The sequence below is a fragment of the Neopsephotus bourkii genome, unplaced genomic scaffold (assembly GCF_033783945.1).
Source record: "Neopsephotus bourkii isolate Nb327-2 ecotype Australia unplaced genomic scaffold, CSIRO-AGI_Nbou_v1 NB_281, whole genome shotgun sequence".
Taxonomy (NCBI): domain Eukaryota; kingdom Metazoa; phylum Chordata; class Aves; order Psittaciformes; family Psittacidae; genus Neopsephotus; species Neopsephotus bourkii.
Window position 1 is genome coordinate 1,608,261 of NW_026900790.1, and position 23,201 is coordinate 1,631,461.

At 51.1% G+C, this 23,201-nt stretch overlaps 1 protein-coding gene across 1 annotated transcript; it reads right to left on the bottom strand.

The window, feature by feature from the left end:
* Positions 1-1,718: 1,718 nt before the first annotated feature.
* Positions 1,719-21,866, bottom strand: GDI2 (GDP dissociation inhibitor 2). Its single transcript, XM_061346834.1, has 11 exons — positions 21,687-21,866; positions 12,492-12,599; positions 11,518-11,617; positions 9,979-10,113; positions 8,067-8,265; positions 7,307-7,438; positions 6,334-6,433; positions 5,058-5,229; positions 4,137-4,281; positions 2,901-2,955; positions 1,719-2,723 (listed from the first exon to the last, which is right to left on the bottom strand). Exons 1-11 carry the CDS (start codon positions 21,729-21,731, stop codon positions 2,568-2,570), a joined length of 1,347 nt encoding a protein of 448 aa, XP_061202818.1. The 5' UTR covers positions 21,732-21,866; the 3' UTR covers positions 1,719-2,567.
* Between the last annotated feature and the right edge of the window lie 1,335 nt (positions 21,867-23,201).

A 23,201-nucleotide genomic window follows, 5' to 3' on the forward strand; every position in this document is an offset into this window, starting at 1 on the left:
AATTATTTAAAGGTGGCTGATGCAGACCCTGCCAGGGGTTTACTCCGTGTTCATCACGTTGCCTGTTGGCCAGAGGTCACTTTACCATTATCCAGGGTTAAGTTATTGGAGTGTTCTCAAGTGATTTGTGCAGCTGACAGGGGAAGAAATAGGAGTACATGAAACAAAAAGCTGCTTACTTGAAGGTCAGGAGATACTCGAGTTCTCAGTTGCATTTCCACATGGTTGTTGCTGTAACACACGTTAGGAAGTGGGGTGGGTGTGCAGGTATCTGCTCTACACTACAGTTCAACTCCCTGTTGTCTCTTGGTACCACTTCCAGTCCATGGAAGTGTTCTAAATAGCCAGACACCAGGATGTGGGAACAAACCTCTTATTTATGGTAGCTCACACACCCCCCCCCCCCAAGGCAGATGTCATGTTAAAGAGTTTTGTACAATTCCCAGCATTGGGGGGCAGAGGACAGGGGCGTCCTCTTGTTTCTAATAAAAGAGTTCAAGAACACCATGTACAGGATGAGCTTATGTGTAAAGGTTGAGTAACAGAACCCAACCTGACAGTTCAGCCACTGCTGTTCCCTGGAGAGGGGCTCCTCAGCTCCCATGAGCCGGGAGGAGGCCCTGGAGCACAGTGGGAATACCCCCAGTGTTCCCAGCTCACACATGGAGCAGGAATCAGTTTTGGACTGTGTTACCCCATAGCTTTGAAGCCAACACAGGAAGGAAGGAGTGAGGAAGACTGTTGGAGCCAAGGAGTGGTGTGTTCATGGAGACTTGGGGGTGCAGGATCAGCACTGTCCTTCCTAGATGTGGACCAAGAGGCAGCAGAATAACAGGGATACAGCAAAGAGGGCTTATGGAAGTGTTTAGGGTAAGGAGCTCATTGTCCATGTCTTGCCTTTGGGAAGACTCAGTGTGTTGCCATCCAGCACTGAAAAGGAAGCACAAGGTGAAAAGAACTCCCCCAGCCACCACAACACAGGTCACTCCAGCAGTGCCGGCACCATGGGGCTTCCAGTGGCTTCACGGGGAAAGGTGGTTCCTGGAACTGGGGTCAGGAAGGGGAAGTGCTGAAAGCCCCCGGGTGGGAGGGAAGGGGCAGCCACAGTCAGGTTTAGCACTGCTTCGTGCAGATGTGGTGGAGACCCAGTTCCTCTTCATCAGTTCCAAGAACAACGCAGTTTAGGGCTGCAGGACACGAACCCATCCCCAGTGACCCTGCCTGCCCCAGCACAGACATGGAGAGCAGGAGGAGGCCCTGCCAAGGCATTCCCTCATTATTCCTGGCACTGAGCGTGGCTGTGGAGGAAGGAGCCCGGCTCCTCCTTGTACCCCTGCTGCCCAACAGCAGGATTGGGTTAGGATCCCACTAAGGCTCACTCCAAGGAGGAGCATCTCAGTCAGAGAGATCTTGATGCCCTGCAGAGGATCCATAAGAGCAAGAATTGCCATTCAAGCAAGTGCCATTCTGGATGCTGGCAGTGGAGGGGCCTGCAGGGAGGTGGCAGAGTTGAATCAGCTGAGCTTGAGACTCAGCAACAGGCCTTGTGCTGCAGAAGCAGCCTCTGGAGCAGCCTAACCGAGGAAGCCTGAGCCTGGTTTCCAGTAGGAACCACTCCACACACTGCTCCCCTTTCAACCCTGGCAGGCAGAGAGATCCTGAGGGATCTCAGAAAGGAGGTGCTGCTCGTGCAAGTGAATCAGACCAGAGGCCAGGACTGGTTTCCAGAATTTGGCTTTACTTGGCAGTACAGAAATCATTTGGAGCCTTCAGGAGCCACGAGGAGCAGAGGCTCTGTCATACCAATACCGCAGCGCCGTTTGGTCCAGCCCAGAAGCCCCCGGGCTACAGAAAATACTCCCACATCTTGCCTGCTCTGTCATTTGTTCTCTCAATTTTATTAAGATTAAAACACAAAGGAGCCTTAGGCACAGCTGTGTCCCAACCGATGTAAACAGTTTTAGAAGCTTAAAGTGGAGGGTTAAGTTCTGTGCCCAGAACTAAGCCAACATTTGCTGCTACAATAGATGTGGGCTTTGTCCATAATACAACTTGCCACAGAGTTAGATCGATGGGAAGAAGACTTTTTTAGGGATGCTGTCCACAATGATGGAGTGCTCAGTTTCTATTTTCCTTGATAATCAGCTTTGAGTGACAACTGTCACATCTACTAGCTCACCAGAAGCACATAGTTGTGAAGGATGGCTACGAATGATTAAAAAGACATGGTCAGACACAGCTGTCAATGAGTTATCTCCAATCTGCACCAACGTCTACGTCTGCAAAGAGAAACCCACCAAACCCAAGGTTCAGTTTGCCTTTGCTTACCCAGGTTAGTCATTAAATCAGTGAGTAATTTGCCAGATTCTGGACAGCAGCCCTACTAGAATGAAATAATTAACACATCCAAAAAAGGGGAACATCATTACCAGTGCAGTACTCTTCAATCTCTCAGAGATGGGATTACAAAAGCAGGCCTTACAATATTGAGTTTCGTACAGTGTTCATTAAGTTCTTTATATATTCAGATGAGCCGGTTTGAACTTCTCCTCCTGCAGGGATCCTCATTACTGCTGCTCCTCCTCCCCGTAGATATCGTTCTTCTTGCGTTTCATCTCTTCAAAATCAAACTCTGATCCCATCATCCTCTTATAAATATCTTTGATGTCGTCACACGTCGTCTCAAAGTGAGTGGTGGCGTCGTAGGTGCGAGAGATGAAGATCTGGGAAGAGAGGCAGCAGTTTAGTGTGGAGTCTCCAACCTCCCTACCTCATAGAATCACAGAATGGTCTGGGTTGGAAAGGATCTTAACCAGTTCCAACCCCCCCCTGCCCCTGGCAGAGACAACTCACACTAGACAATGTGGCCCAAGGCATCTGTCCAACCAGCACTCACTCACCTGGCTTTCAGTTCCCAAATCAGTCGGTGCAAACAGGTCACTGATGCTGACAAACCTGGAAGGAGGAGAAAGAGCTTCAGAATGGTTGTAGAGCACCAGTATGGGTGCAAGGCTGCAGAGCACCAGTACGGGTGCAAGGCTGCAGAGCATCAGTACGGGTGCAAGGCTGCAGAGCACCAGTACGGGTGCAAGGCTGCAGAGCATCAGTACGGGTGCAAGGCTGCAGAGCACCAGTACGGGTGCAAGGCTGCAGAGCACCAGTACGGGTGCAAGGCTGCAGAGCATCAGTACGGGTGCAAGGCTGCAGAGCATCAGTACGGGTGCAAGGCTGCAGAGCACAGTCAGTCGGGTGCAAGGCTGCAGAGCATCAGTACGGGTGCAAGGCTGCAGAGCACCAGTACGGGTGCAAGGCTGCAGAGCACCAGTACGGGTGCAAGGCTGCAGAGCACCAGTACGGGTGCAAGGCTGCAGAGCACCAGTACGGGTGCAGGGCTCTAGAGCATCAGTGTGGGTGCAAGGCTCTAGAGCATCAGTGTGGGTGCAAGGCTGCAGAGCATCAGTGTGGGTGCAAGGCTGTGTTGGGTGGGTGGTTGTGGGTGGGTGGGTGGGTGCAAGGCTCTAGAGCATCAGTGTGGGTGCAAGGCTGCAGAGCATCAGTGTGGGTGCAAGGCTGCAGAGCATCAGTGTGGGTGCAAGGCTGCAGAGCACCAGTGTGGGTGCAAGGCTCGAGAGCACCAGTGTGGGTGCAAGGCTCGAGAGCACCAGTGTGGGTGCAAGGCTCGAGAGCACCAGTGTGGGTGCAAGGCTCGAGAGCACCAGTGTGGGTGCAAGGCTCTAGAGCATCAGTGTGGGTGCAAGGCTCTAGAGCATCAGTGTGGGTGCAAGGCTGTAGAGCATCAGTGTGGGTGCAAGGCTGCAGAGCATCAGTATGGGTGCAAGGCTGTAGAGCACCAGTATGGGTGCAAGGTTGTAGAGCATCAGTATGGGTGCAAGGCTGCAGAGCATCAGTATGGGTGCAAGGCTGTAGAGCACCAGTATGGGTGCAAGGCTGTAGAGCACCAGTATGGGTGCAAGGCTGCATGAATTCAAGGGCATGGCTATGCCCAATGTTAAGTAATTGAGGTACAGAGGGAATTCAAACACCTCCTAACAGCCAAACGGCCTTCAGGTCCCCTCCACCTTCATGCCTTAAGCAAAAGGGTGAGAAGGGAGAGCAGGGACTGCTCAGGGCCTTACTTCTGCTCAATGGGCTCCAAGAGGTCCAAGGCCGGCTTGATTTCCTTCTCTGGGTCCGCGGTTTCCACAGTGGTGCTGGCGATGGCGATGTACTTCCCCTGCGCCGCCACGTTGTGTGCAGAGGAGATCATGCAGACGTAGATATCTGGGGAACCCACCACAGGGACAGGTTGGGACGTGCAACGGAAGCCAAGAGCTCAGGTCAGGGCTCCAACCCCCCTGCCACGTACTGAAAGGCTCCACCAGTTTGCACTCACACTTATCTTCCTGCTCCCCCAACACTTTGAACCTCCGTGTCTCCTTGCTCTGCCATCCTATGTGCTGTGGCCTGGGTATAAGCAGCCCTTAGAGCTCCAGAACTCAGTTTCCCAGCTCCTGAAAGCCACCAGGATTGCCTCCAGTAGCCAGACACCTCCTGTACAAGGCTGAGGAAGCATTTCCCCTCCTCACCCCCCTGTGCTCCTCACCCACTTCTGGGGTTGGGGCACTTCCTTCTGTGGGTTCCTCAAACAACTTTCCAACCATAGAATCCCAGACTGGTTTGTGTTGCAAGGCACCTTAAAGCCCATCCAGTTCCAACCCCCTGCCATGGGCAGGGACACCTTCCACTAGAGCAGCTTGCTCCAAGCCCCTGTGTCCAACCTGGCCTTGAACACTGCCAGGGATGGGGCAGCCACAGTGCTCAAAGTAGTGGTAAATGCTCCCCAGCTTCTCACAACTAAACTAAAGTATGGTGTAGCCTCACTGGGACCTACAGGATTTCTGGACATGTTGCCATGGCAGCAATTGGAATGGGAATCCCATTGGATTCACAACTCACCAGACCACGGGTTTGCTGCCAGGAGATTTAACATCCACTCTAGTTCAACCCAAGCAGGACCAGACGTGCACATGTCCCAGTGTTCCCTGCTCCCCACACACCTGATTTCCGGTTGACCTGGTTCTGTGGAATGATGATCTGGCACGAGTTGGCATCGTTCGTGTTCTTGATGGGGTGGCTCAGGATGCAGATTACCCGGATCACTTGGCCCACCTTGGTGACACGGTCTGAGACGTAGCTGGGGTCACAGATAAGCTGTTTGCAGCGAGCAACCTGCAGGGAACACAGGGACCTTGAGCCACCACCATGCAGAGGAGTGCATACAGAGGTGAGGAACTGGTGGGTTTGGGGAATACAGAGAGACTGGAGGTGGCTGATGCTGCATCAGGTTCTTATTTCATTGCCATCAGCATGCTTCAACTTGGGCAATCCAAATCTTAGCTCATTACGCTTAATGTGATCAATCACATCTTCCCCTCATCAGGCAGTGCACCGCTAGTTCTAATCACTACAGTCACAGAATGAGTTGGGCTGAAGGGACCTTAAAGCTCCTCCAGTTCCAATCCCCTGCCACAGGCAGGGACCCCTTCCACTGGAGCAGCTTGCTCCAAGCCCCTGTGTCCAACCTGGCCTTCAACACTGCCAGGGATGGGGCAGCCACAGCTTCTCTGGGCAACCTAAGTAGTCCAGTTCATCCAGTCCAGAACCATAACCTGCTGTTGTCAAGGCTGAACCCAACAGGTACGAATTGACCAGTTCACATTAGAACTCACTTTTACAGTTACAGCTTTAATATTTGACCTATCTGAAGCCTCCAGGCCACCTGCACTTGGCCACATCACTCTATAGAGTGGATTATCACCTCCACAGCTAGCCAGGACATGTCATCCCTTACCCAAAAGGGACATGTTACTCTACCAACTAACGCTAAACTCCTGCAAAGTGCCCCACTCTAATTGGGAGCACATTTATAGCTGCCAAGCACTGGTTTTACACTGCCAGGTCGAGGAGAAGCTGCAGAGAGGCTGTGTGCCAGCTAATACTTAATGTCAAGGGCAGATCTAGTTCCATATCCACTTTAGACACAAGCAACAGCTCCTTTGCTAACTGATTTATTCAGAAGACAACCTCTGCCAGGCTATGGAGACTTCATTCCAATTCCTGGAGCAAGAATACTGTACTGTCCTCACCATGAAAATATCAACATATCTTAAGGGAGCTGGCACAGGGAAAACCAGCACTGGCCAAGGAAATGTGGTCCTGGAGCTCCAATAATAGGTTTTCTACTGCATTGGTTCAGATCAATGACCAACAGCCTCAGTTCTGAGAGGGAAGATGTGGGGTGGGGAGTAAGGAAAGAACTGGAATGCTCCATACCTCCCCTTCAGACTTCACCCCAACCACTTTGCCATTCTCTATCACAATCTCTTCGATGGGCTTGTTCAGCATGTAGGTACCTCCATAAATAGCGCTTAGCCTGCAAGAGAAAACCCATGTCAGCATGTCCCACAGGGGTGTGATTGGGTTGTAACAGCCCTTCAGCCCCTTGTTTCTGTTCCACTTGAATAAACCCCACATTAGACCTAAACCTCTTCAGAATATGATGCCTAAACATCTACACAGCAGATGCTGTGTGCTGCTCTTTCTGCAGGCATCAGCTGCAGTTACATCCAGCTAGAAAGATGCCGTGTGGTGCAACCCAGATGGTCCTACAGTGTAACAGCTGCAGCCTGCACCACATCAGCAAATCCAATGTCTTGGATAGACAAGATGCTGCAAACAGCAGCTCTGGGCAAACCCAGAATCACAGAATGCCACAGCTTCTCTGGGCACCCTGTGCCAGCGCCTCAGCACCCTCACAGGGAAGAGCTTCTGCCTAAGAGCTCATCTCAGTCTCCCCTCGGGCAGGTTCAAGCCATTCCCCTTGGCCTGTCCCTACAGGTCCTTGACCCAAGCCCCTCTCCAGCTTTCCTGCAGCCCCTTTAGGCACTGGAGCTGCTCTAAGGTCTCCCCTTCAGGAGCCTTCTCTTCTCCAGGCTGCCCCAGCCCAGCTCTCTCAGCCTGGCTCCAGAGCAGAGCTGCTCCAGCCCTCGCAGCATCTCCATGGCCTCCTCTGCACTCGCTCCAACAGCTCCACGTCCCTCTTGTGTTGGGTGCCCCATAACCACCACCACTAACAGCAATCACAGTATAAACAAGCCCAGAAAGAAGCAATCATCTCACACTTGTTAAGATAGAGAACCAAAAATGACCACAGTATTTTTATGTGGCAGCATGCTCTGGAAGCTTGAGCACCAACTCCATACATTCCAGTTTGAGGAAATGCTGGGATCCAAACCCAAGTTCTCACCTTGCAAATCCCTGAGGCAGCTCTCCAAGGCCATACAGGGGATAAAGGTAGGGGCTTTTGCCATATCTAGCCAGGGACTCGCTGTAGAGCTTAATCCTGTTGATTGTTTCTTGGCATGGTTGATCTAGATAGCTGGAGAGAGCAGTTATGTGATTCACAACATTTCACAAACCAAGACTTGCAGCAGAATACGCTCCGAGAGCAAAACATCCACTTCCCATGAAGTCTCCTTCCCCACCCTCCAGCTGCTCCAGTATTTTCCTGGCAGTTCCCTTTCAGAAGCAGTCAGTGTCACAAGGGGCTTTATTCAGGAAGGAGCAGCTTCAGTAACCCCAGGAGCCCACAAAGTTTAACCACCCCATCTGCAGAGGAGCCTGTATGTTAAGATCAATGGAGCACCCAGGGACAGACACACTACCCCTGACTCCCAAAGCCCAGCACACAGCTGATTTGGGGGAGCAACTGAACCATAGAATGGTTTGTATTGGAAGGGACCTTAAACCTCCTTCAGTTCCAACCCCTACCATGGGCAGGAACACCTTCCACTAGAGCAGCTTGCTCCAAGCCCCTGTGTCCAACCTGGCCTTGAGCACTGCCAGGGATGGGGCAGCCACAGCTTCTCTGGGCACCCTGTGCCAGCGCCTCAGCACCCTCACAGGGAAGAGCTTCTGCCTAAGAGCTCAGCTCAGTCTCCCCTCTGGCAGGTTGAAGCCATTCCCTTTGGCCTGTCCCTACAGGCCCTTATGAAGCCCACACTCACTCGTCAGTCCTGTAGAGTGCAAGGGCATGGCCTGTGAAGTCTATGACATCCTGCCCCAGGTCAAACTTCTTGTACACATCACGCATTGTGGTCTTCTTGGGATCGACGCCCTCGAAGGTTCGGGGATCGTTCTCATCAAAGCTGGCCACGTACACGAGGAACTTCCTGAACCGGCGCTTCTCAAACAAGCCCATCAGGCCTAAAACCAAGGAATTCTGTGAGAACTCACCTAGGTACTAACAGCTTTTCCATCACCGCAGCTATCAGAAGCAGGGAGGAGTCCTGAGTGCTTCAAACAGCACTTGGGAATGTGCAGTTTGGCCTTGAGGGCTAAGCAGGGCGCTCTCTTTAAGCAGGAGACCCCAACATCTGCCATGTGAAGTCCTTACAACCAGTTGTCTTGGACTTCAGGAAGTGGTTAAAGGCATGGCTGAAGTCTGGGCTTCTATACTACTTCCTGGTGATGGAAAGCCTGGAGAGCAGTTTACACTTGGCCTTTTCATGAGGAGAGACCCATGTTTGGTATCTATCAACTTAGCATCAGCAAAGTGTGGTGATCAAAGCTCTCCTGAAGCCTGGCCAAGGAATGACCAAATGCTGAGAGGGCCAAAACTGCAAACACGATGAGGCACCATTAGTTTTCTACCAATTGAAGAAACAGGACTGGCTTGCCAAAATGTGATGGCAGAGACAATACCAAAGCCACCTCCTACTTGTGCCAGTATAAGTCTCCGAGTCCCTTTAGGAGACAGCAACATGGGCAAACTGAAGGAATAACCTCTTATTTCACAACAAACTGGAGTGTCTGCTATGAGGAAGGATCCAGTGTACAGACAAACCACGTCCAGGGAGCCTTATGTGCAGGAGTCACTTTATCATGAGACTCCAGAGGCTGCTGAATACATCCTCTATCTGAAGCTAATGGACTGCCCTCTGTCAGCTCCTGGTGCACTTCATAGAATCCCAGACTGGTTTGTGTTGGAAGGGACCTTAAAGCTCATCCAGTTCCAACCCCTGCCGTGGGCAGGGACACCTTCCACTAGAGCAGCTTGCTCCAAGCCCCTGTGTCCAGCCTGGCCTTGAGCACTGACAGGGATGGGGCAGCCACAGCTTCTCTGGGCACCCTGTGCCATCACCTCAGCACCCTCACAGGGAAGAGCTTCTGCCTTATCTCTAACCTGAACCTCCCCTATTTCAGTTTGAACCCATCACCCCTTGTCCTATCACTACAGTCCCTGATGAAGAGTCCCTCTTTAGCATCCTTACAGCACCCTTCAGACACTGGAAGCTGCTCTGAGGTCTCCACATGGCTTCTCTTCTGCAGGCTCAACAGCCCCCATGCTCTCAGCCTGTTTCTTTGGCACTTTGCTGCACTACGGTGATCAGTAGTTTTGTCTGAGGAGTAAAATTTCAAGTAGGTAAGAATCCAGATTTGAGCTCAGTACCTTGTGTCAGAGTTAGTCACCCTAATGTGCCCACTGACAAACATCCCCCCCACACCCAATTCCATCCATCAAGGACCCAACATTAGATATTTACGGCAGAGCTGGGAGCATAAGCCCCAGATACAACCTCTTAAGGAAGTAAAACACTGCCAAATTCCCACTGGATGAGCCGTAGAACAGGCAGCTTGACCAGCTCCATTTGAAAGCTCTAAAACTCAAAACTCACATTTTCATTTGAAAGCCCAAAACTCACATTGCACGTGCTGGTTAAACCAGATGCAGGAGAATCCTAAGCTAAGCACAGCTTGTTACTCACATGGAGTCTACACACAGCACCACGTGAGGAGCATCAAGCTCTTTCATACATGAGCACAGACTGTGCTGAGCTGTGGGTGGCAGAGACCTGTCTTGCCTTTGTTTAGAGACAGTAGATTCAGGAGGAAGCAGAGTAAGGTGCAGCTACTCACTGGATGCCAAGGCTTCTGCCTCGGTGGAAGGGACTTTGTAGATCTTGCCTCCCTTGTAGACGAAGCTCCCCTCAATCACCTTGAAGTCCAAGTAGCGAGTAACTTCTGTGTAGAGCAGCATCTTTACCAACTGACCTGGAAAGGAGGTTTGGCACATGTCAACCTGCTGGTCTAAAGCCAGAAGCCAAGAGGACAGTGCTTCTCATAAGGCAGACGGTTCTTCCAATACAACAAACCCTTCAATGCCAGCACCAGATTCAACCCACACAGCTCTTACACCTTTGTGTAACATACATGTGGTAGGTACTCACTAGTGCATTCTGAGGCAGCTTTAAGGTTTTCTTACAGACAATTAACAGCTTCCTTGTCACTCCTATGGTTTCCATCTGAGTAAAAGTCACTCTCTGCAGCACATTAATCTGCTGCAGTACACTGCTGCTCTTTGGAGTTCATTCGCACTCAACACAACATCAAGGTCATGTATTCTGGACCACAGCAGCTCCTTGTCCTCACTATCCAGATCTAGCACAACACGTCCAACCAACTGACCATCAATTAGCCCCTGCCTTGCACACTGCAAGAGGCAACACAGGCCCCAACACCCATCCCCACATCCCCAGAGGGAAGCTGTCCCTTACAAATTGGTTTGGGTTCGAAGTGACCTTAAAGCTCATCCGGTTCCAACCCCTGCCACAGGCAGGGACCCCTTCCACTGGGGCAGCTTGCTCCAAGCCCCTGTGTCCAACCTGGCCTTGAACATTGCCAGGGATGGGGCAGCCACAGCTTCTCTGGGCACCCTGTGCCAGCGCCTCAGCACCCTCACAGGGAAGAACTTCTTCAATAAGGTCTCATTTAAATTAAATGCACCACAATGCCTGTGCAAACTGAAAGTAAGCTGAGAGTAACCAAACCTTGACCAAGTTTTCCAGCAGGACTGGCACTACACAATATTTCTATCTCCTTGTCCATCAGGGACAAGGGATTCCAGCAGCAAGTGGTTGGAATCTGGCAAAGGGGGTTGCCCCTGAACTTGCTGGCATTGATAACCCATAGTGGATTTGGTCTAGAAGACCTGTCCCAGTAGTGGAACACACAAATCACAGAATGAGGGTTTGTAGCATCAGTAAGGGATGACAGAGTCTGCAAGCCGTAAAATGGGAACAAAGGGAATAATATTCACCATGGAATCAACCATTTTTTCCTAAGCCATGGAAGAACAATGAGATTCATGGCATTAACTGGCTAGAAATGCAAACATGTTAGGAGGAAATGTTGGGAAACATTCAAACCTTCCAGATTGCTGCACACTCCAAGCTGGAGCCGTCTTCCCAACTGGAAAGATTAACAGCCAAAAGGAATCACAGAGCAGAAGCACTGGTGCTTCCAGGCATGTAGATGAGCTCAAGTGAGCTTTCCATGTGATGAATGCTCCAACAGGTTCATGAAGAGATGGCTGAAGGGTTGTTTCTGTGAGTGCAGCACTGAACACTCACCCAGGCTAAGCCTGGGAAGCAGACTTGGGAGCTCAGTATCACTTACCATTAGCCATTAGGAATTTAGGAATGAGGTCCACGTTCCAGTCTCTTCCTCGCCCCATAGATTCTGGTGGAGTTCCTGGTAGATTAAACCTTTTGTAGAGCTTTGGAGAGAATACAAACCTTATTATAGCAGAGGAAATGTCTATGGGTGGAACTGCTCCCACACATGCACACACTTTCCACCCCCGTGTCTTCTCAGCTGAACATAAGCTCTTCACAGCAAGTTTTTGGCCAGCATTTAAGCTCCAATTTGCTTTTTGATGCAACACACACAATGCGCACCCAGTGAACTGCTGCAGTAAGAAATGGGCAGCATTATTCTGCTTATCCAGTCTTTCTTCCTCCAAGGATTAAAGCTTGGGAATTTATGACCTGCTGAACCAAAAGACTGTTTAATATTAAGGTAATCTAATCAAAATGCCTGTTTCAGGAGAGGGCAGGCTCCTCTCTCCGCTTATATTATATTCCCAGTATATTTAACCCATGAAGCAGGAAGGAAAGCAGGGATCTCCTGACATCTGACAGCCACAGCACCAGTTTTAGGGGTACAGGATCACAGGGTACAAGCAATAACCAAACGAGGTGGTGCATATCCAGCTGGAAGTGCTCACAGAGCAAGGACAGACTGGAATATCACAGCAGAAGGAGCACAGAGTTTCTCAGTCCGACATTTGGTGGCAGGAATAATTCAGCTGGAGAGTTTAAACATGAAAGAGGTTTAACATGTAGCTGTCAGGCATTATAACTGAAGGATCACTCAAGTGCTTGAATCTGGGAACGCCAGAAAACAAGTTCTGTCTACCCAGTTTAAACACAGTGAGGGAGAAACCAGTGTGGAAGTGCCATAAAACATTCCAACTCAAAGGAAACCCTTAAGAGTAATGGCTTTGCATCCACCCCTAGGATAGCTGGACATAAAGCTCCCTTTGTGTGCCTTTGGGGAGGACACAATAGGGGTTCAGCCTCAGTACTTACATCCTCCAGGGGTGTAATGGATGCGCTTTCCCCTCCGTAGTAGGAGTTCCGATCCATGTGAAGGACTTTCTTTCCATTCACTGACATGATCCCAGAGAGGATGCATTCCTAAGGAGAGAGGGAAGAATGAAAGGGATGTGTTAGTTGTGTTGGAGCCTCCTTCCGCATTTCCTAAAGATGCCTGTTCAGACAACCTGCTGCATGCCTGGATTTGAAGGTCCCTGCACAGCCCTTGGAAAACAAACGCAGCAGTTGCCTCACTGCAGAATTAAGAGGTGCTGAAAGACTTGTCTGAGACAGATTAACCCCTTTATGAGGTTTGCTGCCTGCTCTGGGCACACCAACCATGTAAGGATTGCTGCAATACACAACCAACACCTATCAGGGCTCCCCTGAGGAAGTTTCTGGGAAACTCATGTATTTGGGACTGAATAGGAATATCTGCACTCCTAAACCCCCAGCTACCAGTTTACGGATGTCATAGAGAGGCAGCACCTTCATTTATGGGTGATAGCAGGAGCATGAAACATTACCTGGACTACAGTAAGTCTCCTCAAAACCTCAATTGTTGGTATTTGCCACACTGGGACATGCAAAAGAATCAACAGCTACTATTAGAGGGTAGGGGCAGTATCAAGAGTAAAGCCATTTGGAAGCTTTATCATCTCAGCAGACACTTTGCTGTTCTCACTAAGTACCCACTGAGATGAATAATACAGAGATTACTCTGAGCAGCAGATCAGAGTCCAAATGCAAGACCAGGACTGAGACTAACCACAGAGGGATGCACGTTGTAGCTTGCAAAACCAGCTCAGGACCTGCATGGCTCAATCCACATTAAAGCACAACTTTACAACTAACCCGGTCACCAGCTCTGGCATTCCCAAGCCAAAGAGCTTAACAAATACTTGACTACTTGTGTACTTGGCACTGCTTATCGAGGAGGTTTTAATGATCTTGCTCTACCTCAACTCTCTCCAACAGCAGAATTACATGGGCAACTGAGCTCTCATTGCCCATCAGCATTATCTGACTTGTAGGTCCCAGCCATATCTTGTGTTATTGTTCATTCAGGTGTAAAACCCAACATCCAGCTGCTGAGAGATGCCACCACTGCACGTCTGCTTGCCCACAAGCAGAGGAGCCATTCATTCACCCATGAGAACCAGCACACTGATCCTCCTGGCAGAGATTTGCATCTCTGCAAGATCCTTCATGTGTGCTCCACATGTATTTTGCCCTGTGGAGTGCTCAGGACTCTCCTTGTGTGTCACTTCCCCCCTTGCAACATGTATGAGGTGTATTTCAAACTACATTACAACATGGGGATGGGTGAGCGTGCTCAGCAAAACCACAGCCACAGCACAAGGGGTCTCCCACTACATCTGTTATACACGACTTGCAAATCCCAACTCTGGGAAATCCTCCATCTACAGAAAGCTTTTAAAATCATCTTCAACTTCACCAGCCAAGGAGTAATCCATGGTTAAAGGCAGCTTTCAGGAGGGGTTATTTAGTTCTGAAGTGTCTTAATGTGCTAGGTGCATGGATGGTCTGTAGGATCACTAGTGTGAGAGTTCACTGGTGTTAAACTTCCAATGGTAACAGGCAAATCTTCTGTGCTGGGAGAGCAAGATGGTGGCCAGCCTGTGACCCACCAGGATGTCACCATAATGCAGCCAAGACATCAAAGACCAAAGACTGAACTGCATGGCTACTGTACAGGAAGAATGGGATGCTTCAAGTTTAACCCTGAAGTCGTGGGTGATCTCAAACATGATGCCCACAAGGCTTCACGGTCATCATGTGGATTGTGAGCGGGTAACCACAGAGCTTCCCACAAAGTCTCTCCATGATCCATCATCTTCCCATTCCTGCCTAAACCATAGTTCACAGACTTGAGAGCTCTCATATCATAGAATCACAGCCTGGGTTGGGTTGGAAGGGACCTTAAAGCTCCTCCAGCTCCAACCCCTGCCATAGGCAGGGACACCTTCCACTGGAGCAGCTTGCTCCAAGCCCCTGTGTCCAACCTGGCCTTGAACACTGCCAGGGATGGGGCAGCCACAGCTTCTCTGGGCACCCTGTGCCAGCGCCTCAGCACCCACAGGGAAGAGCTTCTACCTAAGAGCTCATCTCAGTCTCCCCTCGGGCAGGTTCAAGCCATTCCCCTTCTCCTGTCCCTACAGGCCCTTGTCCCAAGCCCCTCTCCAGCTTTCCTGCAGCCCCTTTAGGCACTGGAGCTGCTCTAAGGTCTCCCCTTCAGGAGCCTTCTCTTCTCCAGGCTGCCCCAGCCCAGCTCTCTCAGCCTGGCTCCAGAGCAGAGCTGCTCCAGCCCTCGCACCATCTCCATGGCCCCCTCTGCACTCGCTCCAACAGCTCCACGTCCCTCTTGTGCTGCTGCCCCAGAGCTGGATCAGGACTGCAAGGGAGGATCACCCCAGAGCACAGCAGAGGGGCAGGATCTCCTCCCTGAGCTGCTGCTCACACTCTGGGGGTGCAGCCCAGCACATGCCGGGGGGGGGGCGGGTGCCTGGGCTCCAGCACACACTGAAGCAGGGTCATATGCAGAGCTCCTCATCAAACCAGCACCCCCAAGTCCTTCTCCTCAGGGCTGCTCCATCCAGTCTGTCTGTGCTTGAAATTGCCTACAAGGCCCCTCCTCTGGCTTTAGACAGGCAGAAGCAAGACACAGCTGCACCAAACCCTGGGTTAAGACAGTACTCGAGCACCATGAGCCCCACAACACTGAGGAACTGCACAAGCCAAAGTGCAGGTGCCAGTTAATACATTAATGATTTACCACATGCAACGTGGGCCTGATACACTAAGTGCATCACCACTGGCCAGAGTGATTTCCCTGGTTAAACCAAATTCAGAGCTCTACATGATCTGGTTTGACTCTTTCTGACTCCACCCTGATCTTTTATTCCCCTTGGAGCATCTTCCAAAGCCTCTGTCACACGGTGCTACAAGACTGAAACTGTCTGTGCTGGAGCTAAGCCATGAGGAAGACAACCAGGTCTTGAAAACAAAGTAAGTATCAAATGGAGGAATGAATTTACAGCATAAGCTGCAGAAACTACATTCTTCGGTCCAGATGTCAGCTGACTTCCTTCCTCTGTTTAAGAAGACTTCAAAGTATTTCTTGCTCTATCCTTTCAGCATAGCACACCCATCACTTCCCAGTGAGAGTGTATCCCTTTAACAGGCTGCCCACCCAAACTGCCAGCAAATTTGGGTACCAGCAGAAGACATAAGATATCTTAAGTACCTTTTCAATCGTATTTCATACCCATTAACCACCAATATGGGTGTTGAGGTGAAGGAATTACGACACTATTTTATCCAAGGCTCATTTAACATATTCATAGTATCACTCAGGCTCCTGCAGAGCCCTGAAGCATTGAAATCCTGTGCAGGCCTTTCACCGTTGCTTCCCTTCGTGGCTGATGAGGCAAAGGCATGATCATAAAATACGAGAGACACAATAGATTTATCCTCCCAGCTCAGCAATCCCTTTTGATGGCTGCACTGCCTGCCTGCTGGTTAGACCCATCCACTGGTGCACTAGTCTGTCTACAGGAAACTCTTGATATGTCATTGTGTCATTTGGGTCAGGGAGCGAGGAAAACAAACAGCCCGTAGCGATAAGGGAAGGGCTAGAAGCAGTTTAAGCTGCAGATGAAAAAAGGGGAAGCATCACAGTTCAAATCTTTGGCTTTCTGACTGTATTATGAACATAGGCACCATGCAAAGAGGTGCAGACAGCAGAGAGGGTACCAAGACAAAGGGAGGAAAGCTCCAGGTATCCATCTGGGGTCAAACACAATCTGTGCAAATACCAGTCACACTGTGCTACTATAATCCAGTGCTTCAGCCAGTCCAAGTTACGATGGGCTCTCCCTTTGTGTTGCTGAATGAATGACAGAGCAAGTCCTGCAACAACTGATGGCGTCTGCAGCACCGCTCGGCTGCTTCAAATGGCTGGAGCACTGAGCCAGAGAGCAATGTGCATCAGACACAGCACATCCAATACAAATCCATGGAAGACAACAGGAATAGGGTGTCACTTGAAGGTACTGGTGTTTCCATGCTTGCTGGAGACCATCGGCTCTTCCCTCACTTGCACAACTGGTTGCAAATAGACCTTCTGCACATAGAAGCCTTCAGGAATTGCGGGAAGCAAGTAGATCTCCATGGATTTCCTCCAAGTAGGGCAGCAGTTCAGAAAGGCTCAGACAGACTGAGGGAGACCTGAGCCAGAGTCAGTCCTTCTAATGGTGCTGAAGGGAGGATCCTACACAGAACATTCAGCAGAGCCCCTTCATCTTTAAGAATAGGTTCTGGCTCACCAAAAACTCCTTCTTAGAAGGGCATGCTGTGGCAAGCAAGAAGTTACACCAGCTCCTTACCCTCACTCAGGCTATTCCACCTCTGGCATGGTGCTGGTTACATCTACTGTGCGTGACTGGCAACAAGACTTAAAGCTCTGCTTAGCCATACAAAGTGCAACAGCAATTTACCCACTGCACTTGAGCAATCCCCACAGCTACGAGGGGATGATGCAAGGGACGGTGATACTCTGCTTGGTCCCTGCAGTCACTCTGATGTTCTTTATTTAGGCTCTTGAAGCCATGAGGCCTGTGCCTGTATGATTAAATGTATCTTGAACCGAACAGTTTGGCTATGCTGCTCCTACAGAAAGTGAATCTGTATCTTTGTGATGGATTGATACAGCTTTAATGTGAGGAGGCAGCTGGCAGGTAAGAAGCTTAGTTCAGCACACTGGTGCCTGTGACGAACATGACAGGAACATGGTGTCCATCTACTGGGGTTGAAGAGGCCAGTTTAATTATGCCCAACATTCATGTCAAATAACCCACATCACAGAAAGCAGATAACCAATGCCTGACAGAGGGCACAGAGCAAGTACCAGACCACTTAGACCAGAGAGGTGTAAACTAAGGTGAACTGAAGAGACAAGGCTGGAAATAAACCCCTGAGGTGTTCTCCAGCCACATCAGATTAAAAACGAGTTTGTGCTGCAGGTCTGGAGGAAGATGCTGCCTAATGTGCAATGCAGGGGACACACAGCAAGCCTAAGCCGAGGATCTTAAAGCTATTCAGACATGAGCAACTTTGAGAAGCCATTCTCACCAGCACCTCCAGGATGTGGTAGCTGGAAGGCTGATCAGCTCTCATGCTACAACACCCAGACCCACCAGTACTTTGCAAAAGCCTGCCCTGGAGACAGCACACGCTGCTCAGTGCACAGAGGGATGGGGAAGAAAGCAGCCTCATGGATTATACCTCATGTAAGTTTGAGGATGTTGTTGTACCAGCAGGAATTTGGGATTCTAGAGCACCTGGGGACAGGCTGAGAGAGCTGGGCTGGGGCAGCCTGGAGAAGAGAAGGCTCCTGAAGGGGAGATCTTAGAGCAGCTCCAGTGCCTAAAGGGGCTACAGGAAAGCTGGAGAGGGGCTTGGGACAAGGGCCTGTAGGGACAGGCCAAGGGGAATGGCTTGAACCTGCCCGAGGGGAGACTGAGATGAGCTCTTAGGCAGAAGCTCTTCCCTGTGAGGGTGCTGAGGCGCTGGCACAGGGTGCCCAGAGAAGCTGTGGCTGCCCCATCCCTGGCAGTGTTCAAGGCCAGGTTGGACACAGGGGCTTGGAGCAAGCTGCTCTAGTGGAAGGGGTCCCTGCCTGTGGCAGGGGGGTGGAACTGAAGGAGCTTTAAGGTCCTTTCCAACCCAAACCAATCTGGGATTCTATGATTCTATAAAAAATGCTCTGGGACTGTTTCCCCCCTTCCTGCTAAGACATCTCTTTACCAGCTTGCCACTGCAGTGGAGCCTCCAATTTGCATACGTAAGGGAAAACCTTAAATATATTGAGTGCTGGAAATCCCAGTCCTAAAGCTGCCTTAGCTCTTCATCACTGCTTCAAAAACAGATTTACACCTGAAATATTCCCATCAGAAGTGGAATTTAAGCACTCTTGTGCAGTGGCCTCACAGATCCAACCACAACAATGACTGCATCAGATGCATTTGTGGTTCTTTACAAAGGCTCCAATGCTTTATTTTTAGTCTTTAATCCAACAACTGAACTTTTACTTTGGAAAGAGAAAACCTCTCTGGATCAGCAGCCACTTACTGCCTCTCCCAAATGGTCTGTATTACAGGTATTTTATGGGCTTTGTACAAGTCCTAGTGATGGATACTAGGAGAAATCAACCTGTAACTCTCATAGGACAAGACACAAGATGGATATGACCCAATAGGTAGCCTGGCAGAGAGACAGAGCACTGGAGTATCAGGCAAATGGAACCCCCATTTCATTTCCTTTTGCTCAGGTGGCATCGAGTTTGCTATCTGAGGTGGAAGAGGAAACACAAACTCATTGAGTATATGGGATTCCATCAGTACAGTCCATTTTTGCAAGGGCTAGCTTTAAGGAAAGGGTGGTTGAAAACATCACCATAAGTTTCATGACAGCTCAAGGCTCTTTGGAAATGGAAAGAAACAACTGGATGTGTTCACACAGAGTGTTTTCCAGTTCCTTTTCCTCAGGAAGCCCAAATGCCAGCACTGGTACCAGACCAGAGCTGGAGGAGCAACCTTTGAGCTTCCAGTTGGACACCTCATCTGACTGCATCTTGCAGCCCAGCCTGAACCAGGTTCTGCTCTGAAACTACTCGCCAGCTACTGTGACTGAGCCACCACCGTGCATTTTAGGATTGGGAATGCCCTTCCTGCACCAGGGCCTCTGGTTTCCATTCACTGGGTTTTCCACATGAGCTGCTCACGTTGAGATGAAGTCGATTCTGTTCTAATTGGTATTTCAGAGGTAAAGCCTGTACATCAGAAACAGAATAAGCCTTCTGCCAGCTCTCAGGCTCTGGAGTTTGGTCAGCACACCTTCAAATCCAGCCATAATTCATTCCTTTTAACTCCACTGCTGATCATTAGCATGAGCTTGTCTTAAAAGTGATTTCACAAGAGGCCTTTTGTCAACTTTACATTGGCATTTGTCAGTTTGAGATTAAGCACGGTGCTTACCAACTTGATACCACAGCTCACTCTAAAGCATAAATTAACATTTTAATGGAGCTCAGATCTATTGGAGGCCCCTTCACCAGCAGCTCATTATATTTCAGCCTCCCCACAACTCCATTTCCCTGCTTTGCTGAGCCAGAGACAGGTTTTAGGACAGACTGCAGCTTTCCCTATCAAAGGGAAGAAGCTTTTGTCTCAGAAGTCATTCCTGCAACCTCAAAGGAAGAGAAGGAATGAAAGCAACCAGGAAAGTTGGGTCTACCCTATGGCAGGAGCTGGGGAGCTGCTCCCACACTCTGCACATTTCCTTTGTGCCCCATCCTGCATTTGGTACCATTATTCCCATACTCAAATCAGGGGGATGATAAACCAGATCTGCCTCAAAGCAGACGTGCCCCAGGTCCTGTGTCAGCAGCCACACCGCCTTCACCACTGTGGCACAGCCCTGTCAATCACAGCACCAAAGCCACAGTAGGAAGCAAATGTACTTCTATTTACCATTAGCAGGGGAAGTGGGGGAAATCCCTTACAGCCAACCCCAAAGACATCTCTTTGTCTAGCCACCTCTTCCCATTAAGAAGGGGGAAACAAAGGCAGGAAAGGCTATTTAACAGCGAGGAAAACCTCCTCTCCACCATATTGGATTTTCTTCCTCCCCCTTCAAACAATGCCTCTGCTTTGTAACCTGCAATCCATCCTCAGGCCCTTACTAAACCCACACAACATAAGCTAGAGGTGGCTCCAGGAACCTCCTCGCTCCAAAGGAAGGAACCAGAAGCAGTCCCCTCCGAGCAAACCTCCCCGTTCAGCAGCACTGCCATATTTTCCCACCCTCAACAGCCTGCAGCACAGGCTGCATCCTCCACAATAGGACAAAGCCCCACCACGGCTCATTCCCCCCTCCCTCCGCCGCACCCCCGAGTGCCATCAGCTGTCAGCTTTCCTCAGGGATGACCGAAATGAAGGGAGGATTTTTTGGGAAGGAGGGGGGGGGGTGTAGAAAAAAGGGGGGGAATCAGACATATCTGACAGGCGTGCAAAGCTCGCCCGCCTCCCATCCCCCTCCTGCTGCAGTCAGGGCTGGATGGAGAGCCGAAGGCTGCAAAGGCGGAGCGGGGATGGGGCGGAGAGGGAAGGAGGGGGGGGGATAAAACCAGGTCTGCCTCCACCCTTAAGCCGGGCTCGGCTGCGGGGAGGGCACGGCTTGATGGACCTCCGGGCACCTCTGGGTATGGGATGGGGGGGGGATATTAAATAATGATAATAATCGTTAGATGAAGGATAAAAAGCGGGCAATAAATCACCGTTGGCGTTTTATTGTCCGCCGTCCCCCGCCCTCCCTCCGCTCAACAACTGCATTTCCTGGGGCCTCCCACCAGCAGCGCCGAGGACCGGGGCCTCCAGGGAGATGGAGGGGGACACACTCAGGAGACCGTGGGGGGGGGGGGTTCATCCCAACATATTATAATACATGTATTATAATAGGGGGTCTCCTATAATCGTATTTAACGCAGAACCCAACCCCGTTAGGGATGGAGGGAAAGGACCCAGGTGGGTGAGCGGGGGGGGGGGGGGGGTATGAAAGGGATTCAAGCCAGGGAGGGGGGAATATGTGATTAGTGATGGGGGATGCGCTGATAATTAGATGAGAAATTGGGAAAAAGATTCAAGTGTTGTGAAGGGGGAACACGAGCAGAACCCAGGCACCTCAGGGTAATAGTTGGGGGGGGGCGGAGGTAAGGAACCCATGCACTGCAAATGGGACTGGGGGGGGCTACGACGGTGACAGGTGAAGAAAATACCGTAAGGTCGGAGCGGGAGCTGGTGGTAGTGGGGGAAATGAATCAGGCGAGAGATTAAGAATTGAACAAGGACTCGGCTGTCCGAAGGGGGGGGTGTCTCAGGACCCGGGGCTGAGGTGAAGGGGCGGGGATGGGGGGGGGGGGATAATGATGCAGATGGGGAAAAGGACACCGGCTCCCGAGGATGAGCACCGGGGTGCGCGATAAGGCACACACAGACAGGACCCGGGAGAGGGGTGGGGGTGTGGGGGGGGGATATCTGCGGGGCGGGTCAGGGCGGCGGCCGCCCGCTGCAGGCCCGAGGCCCATGGCGGGCGGCGGCTCCTCCTCACCGTGAGGCCGGTGCCCAGCACGATCACGTCGTACTCCTCATTCATGGCGGCGCTGGGGGGGGAAGAAGGGAGGTGCGGGGGGCAGCGTCCCTCGGGACTGTCTCCGCCGGCCGGGGCTGAGGCGAGCCGGGCGCTGGAGCGGGAGAAAATGGAGCCGCCGCCGTGAGGAGACCGCGCCGGGAGGGGGCGGAGCCGCGCCGCGCCCCCGCGCCTGCCAATCACCGCCCGCCGCAGCTCGCCATTGGCTGATCCGCGCCCGTCGCGAAGGGGCAGGCGCTGAGCCTTGACGAAGGCGCTGCCACCGTGGTGGGGGCGCGACGCGCATGCGCCGAGCTCGTGGCGCTCCCGTCTTTACCCCCCCCTCCCGCCTGGGTTGTGCAGCGCGGAGTAGTCAATGGGATGGGATGGGATGGGATGGGATGGGATGGGATGGGATGGGATGGGATGGGATGGGATGGGGATTGGATAGGGATTGGATAGGGATTGGATAAGGGTGGGATAGGGATGGGATGGGATTGGATGGGATAGGGATTGGATAAGGGTGGGATAGGGAAGGGGAAGGGAAAGGAAGTGAAGGGAAGGGAGAATAAGAAGCATTCCCCGAGCAATGCTGGGGAGTCCTCAATGGAATGGAATGCGAATGGAAAGGGAAAAGGAAGGGAAAGAAGGGGAAAAGGGGGGAGAAAAGGGAAAAGGGGAAAGAAAAGGGAGAAAGGGAAAGGAAAGGAAAGGAAAGGAAAGGAAAGGAAAGGAAAGGAAAGGAAAGGAAAGGAAAGGAAAGGAAAGGAAAGGAAAGGAAAGGAAAGGAAAGGAAAGGAAAGGAAAGGAAAGGAAAAGGAAAGGGTCGTGCTGCATGTGCAAAGGCCACGTGTGCGCAAGGGGTGCTCAATGACAGCCTGTGAGTGTGCAGTGGGTGGGTGTGTTGGTGCATGGGTGCAATGCGTGCTTGAGCAAGGGTCCTGCTGCATGCCCATTGGGGTGCCTGTGCATGCAATGGGTGAATGTGTGTTGGTGCAATGGGCACGTGCTTGTGGTGCCCTTTCCCCAGTGAGGTTCCATTGCACAAAGAATCTAGGCTGCCCCATCCCTGGCAGTGTTCAAGGTCAGGTTGGACACAGGGGCATGGAGCAAGCTGCTCTAGTGGAAGGGGTCCCTGCCCATGGCAGGGGTTGGGACTGGAGGAGCTTTAAGGTCCCTTCCAACCCAAACCAGTCTGGGATTCTATGGATACGCATCTGCACATGTGCAAAGGGCACATCCATGTGCTATGTGTGCAAAGGGAGTGTGTACACACATGAGGGGCACACACACACACACACACACAAGATTTCATGTATTTCTACTTCCCTCACATGGCTTCTGTCTCATTTCCACTTTTCACCCCAAAACAGGTTTCCCCTTATCCAGGATCCCTTTCCATGCAGCAAATCCCCACGTCTGCAGCAAAACCCAAAATGACACCAACCATTTTGAGAAGATTTGAGCTTTTTATTCCATTTAAGGTTGTTCTTTTAA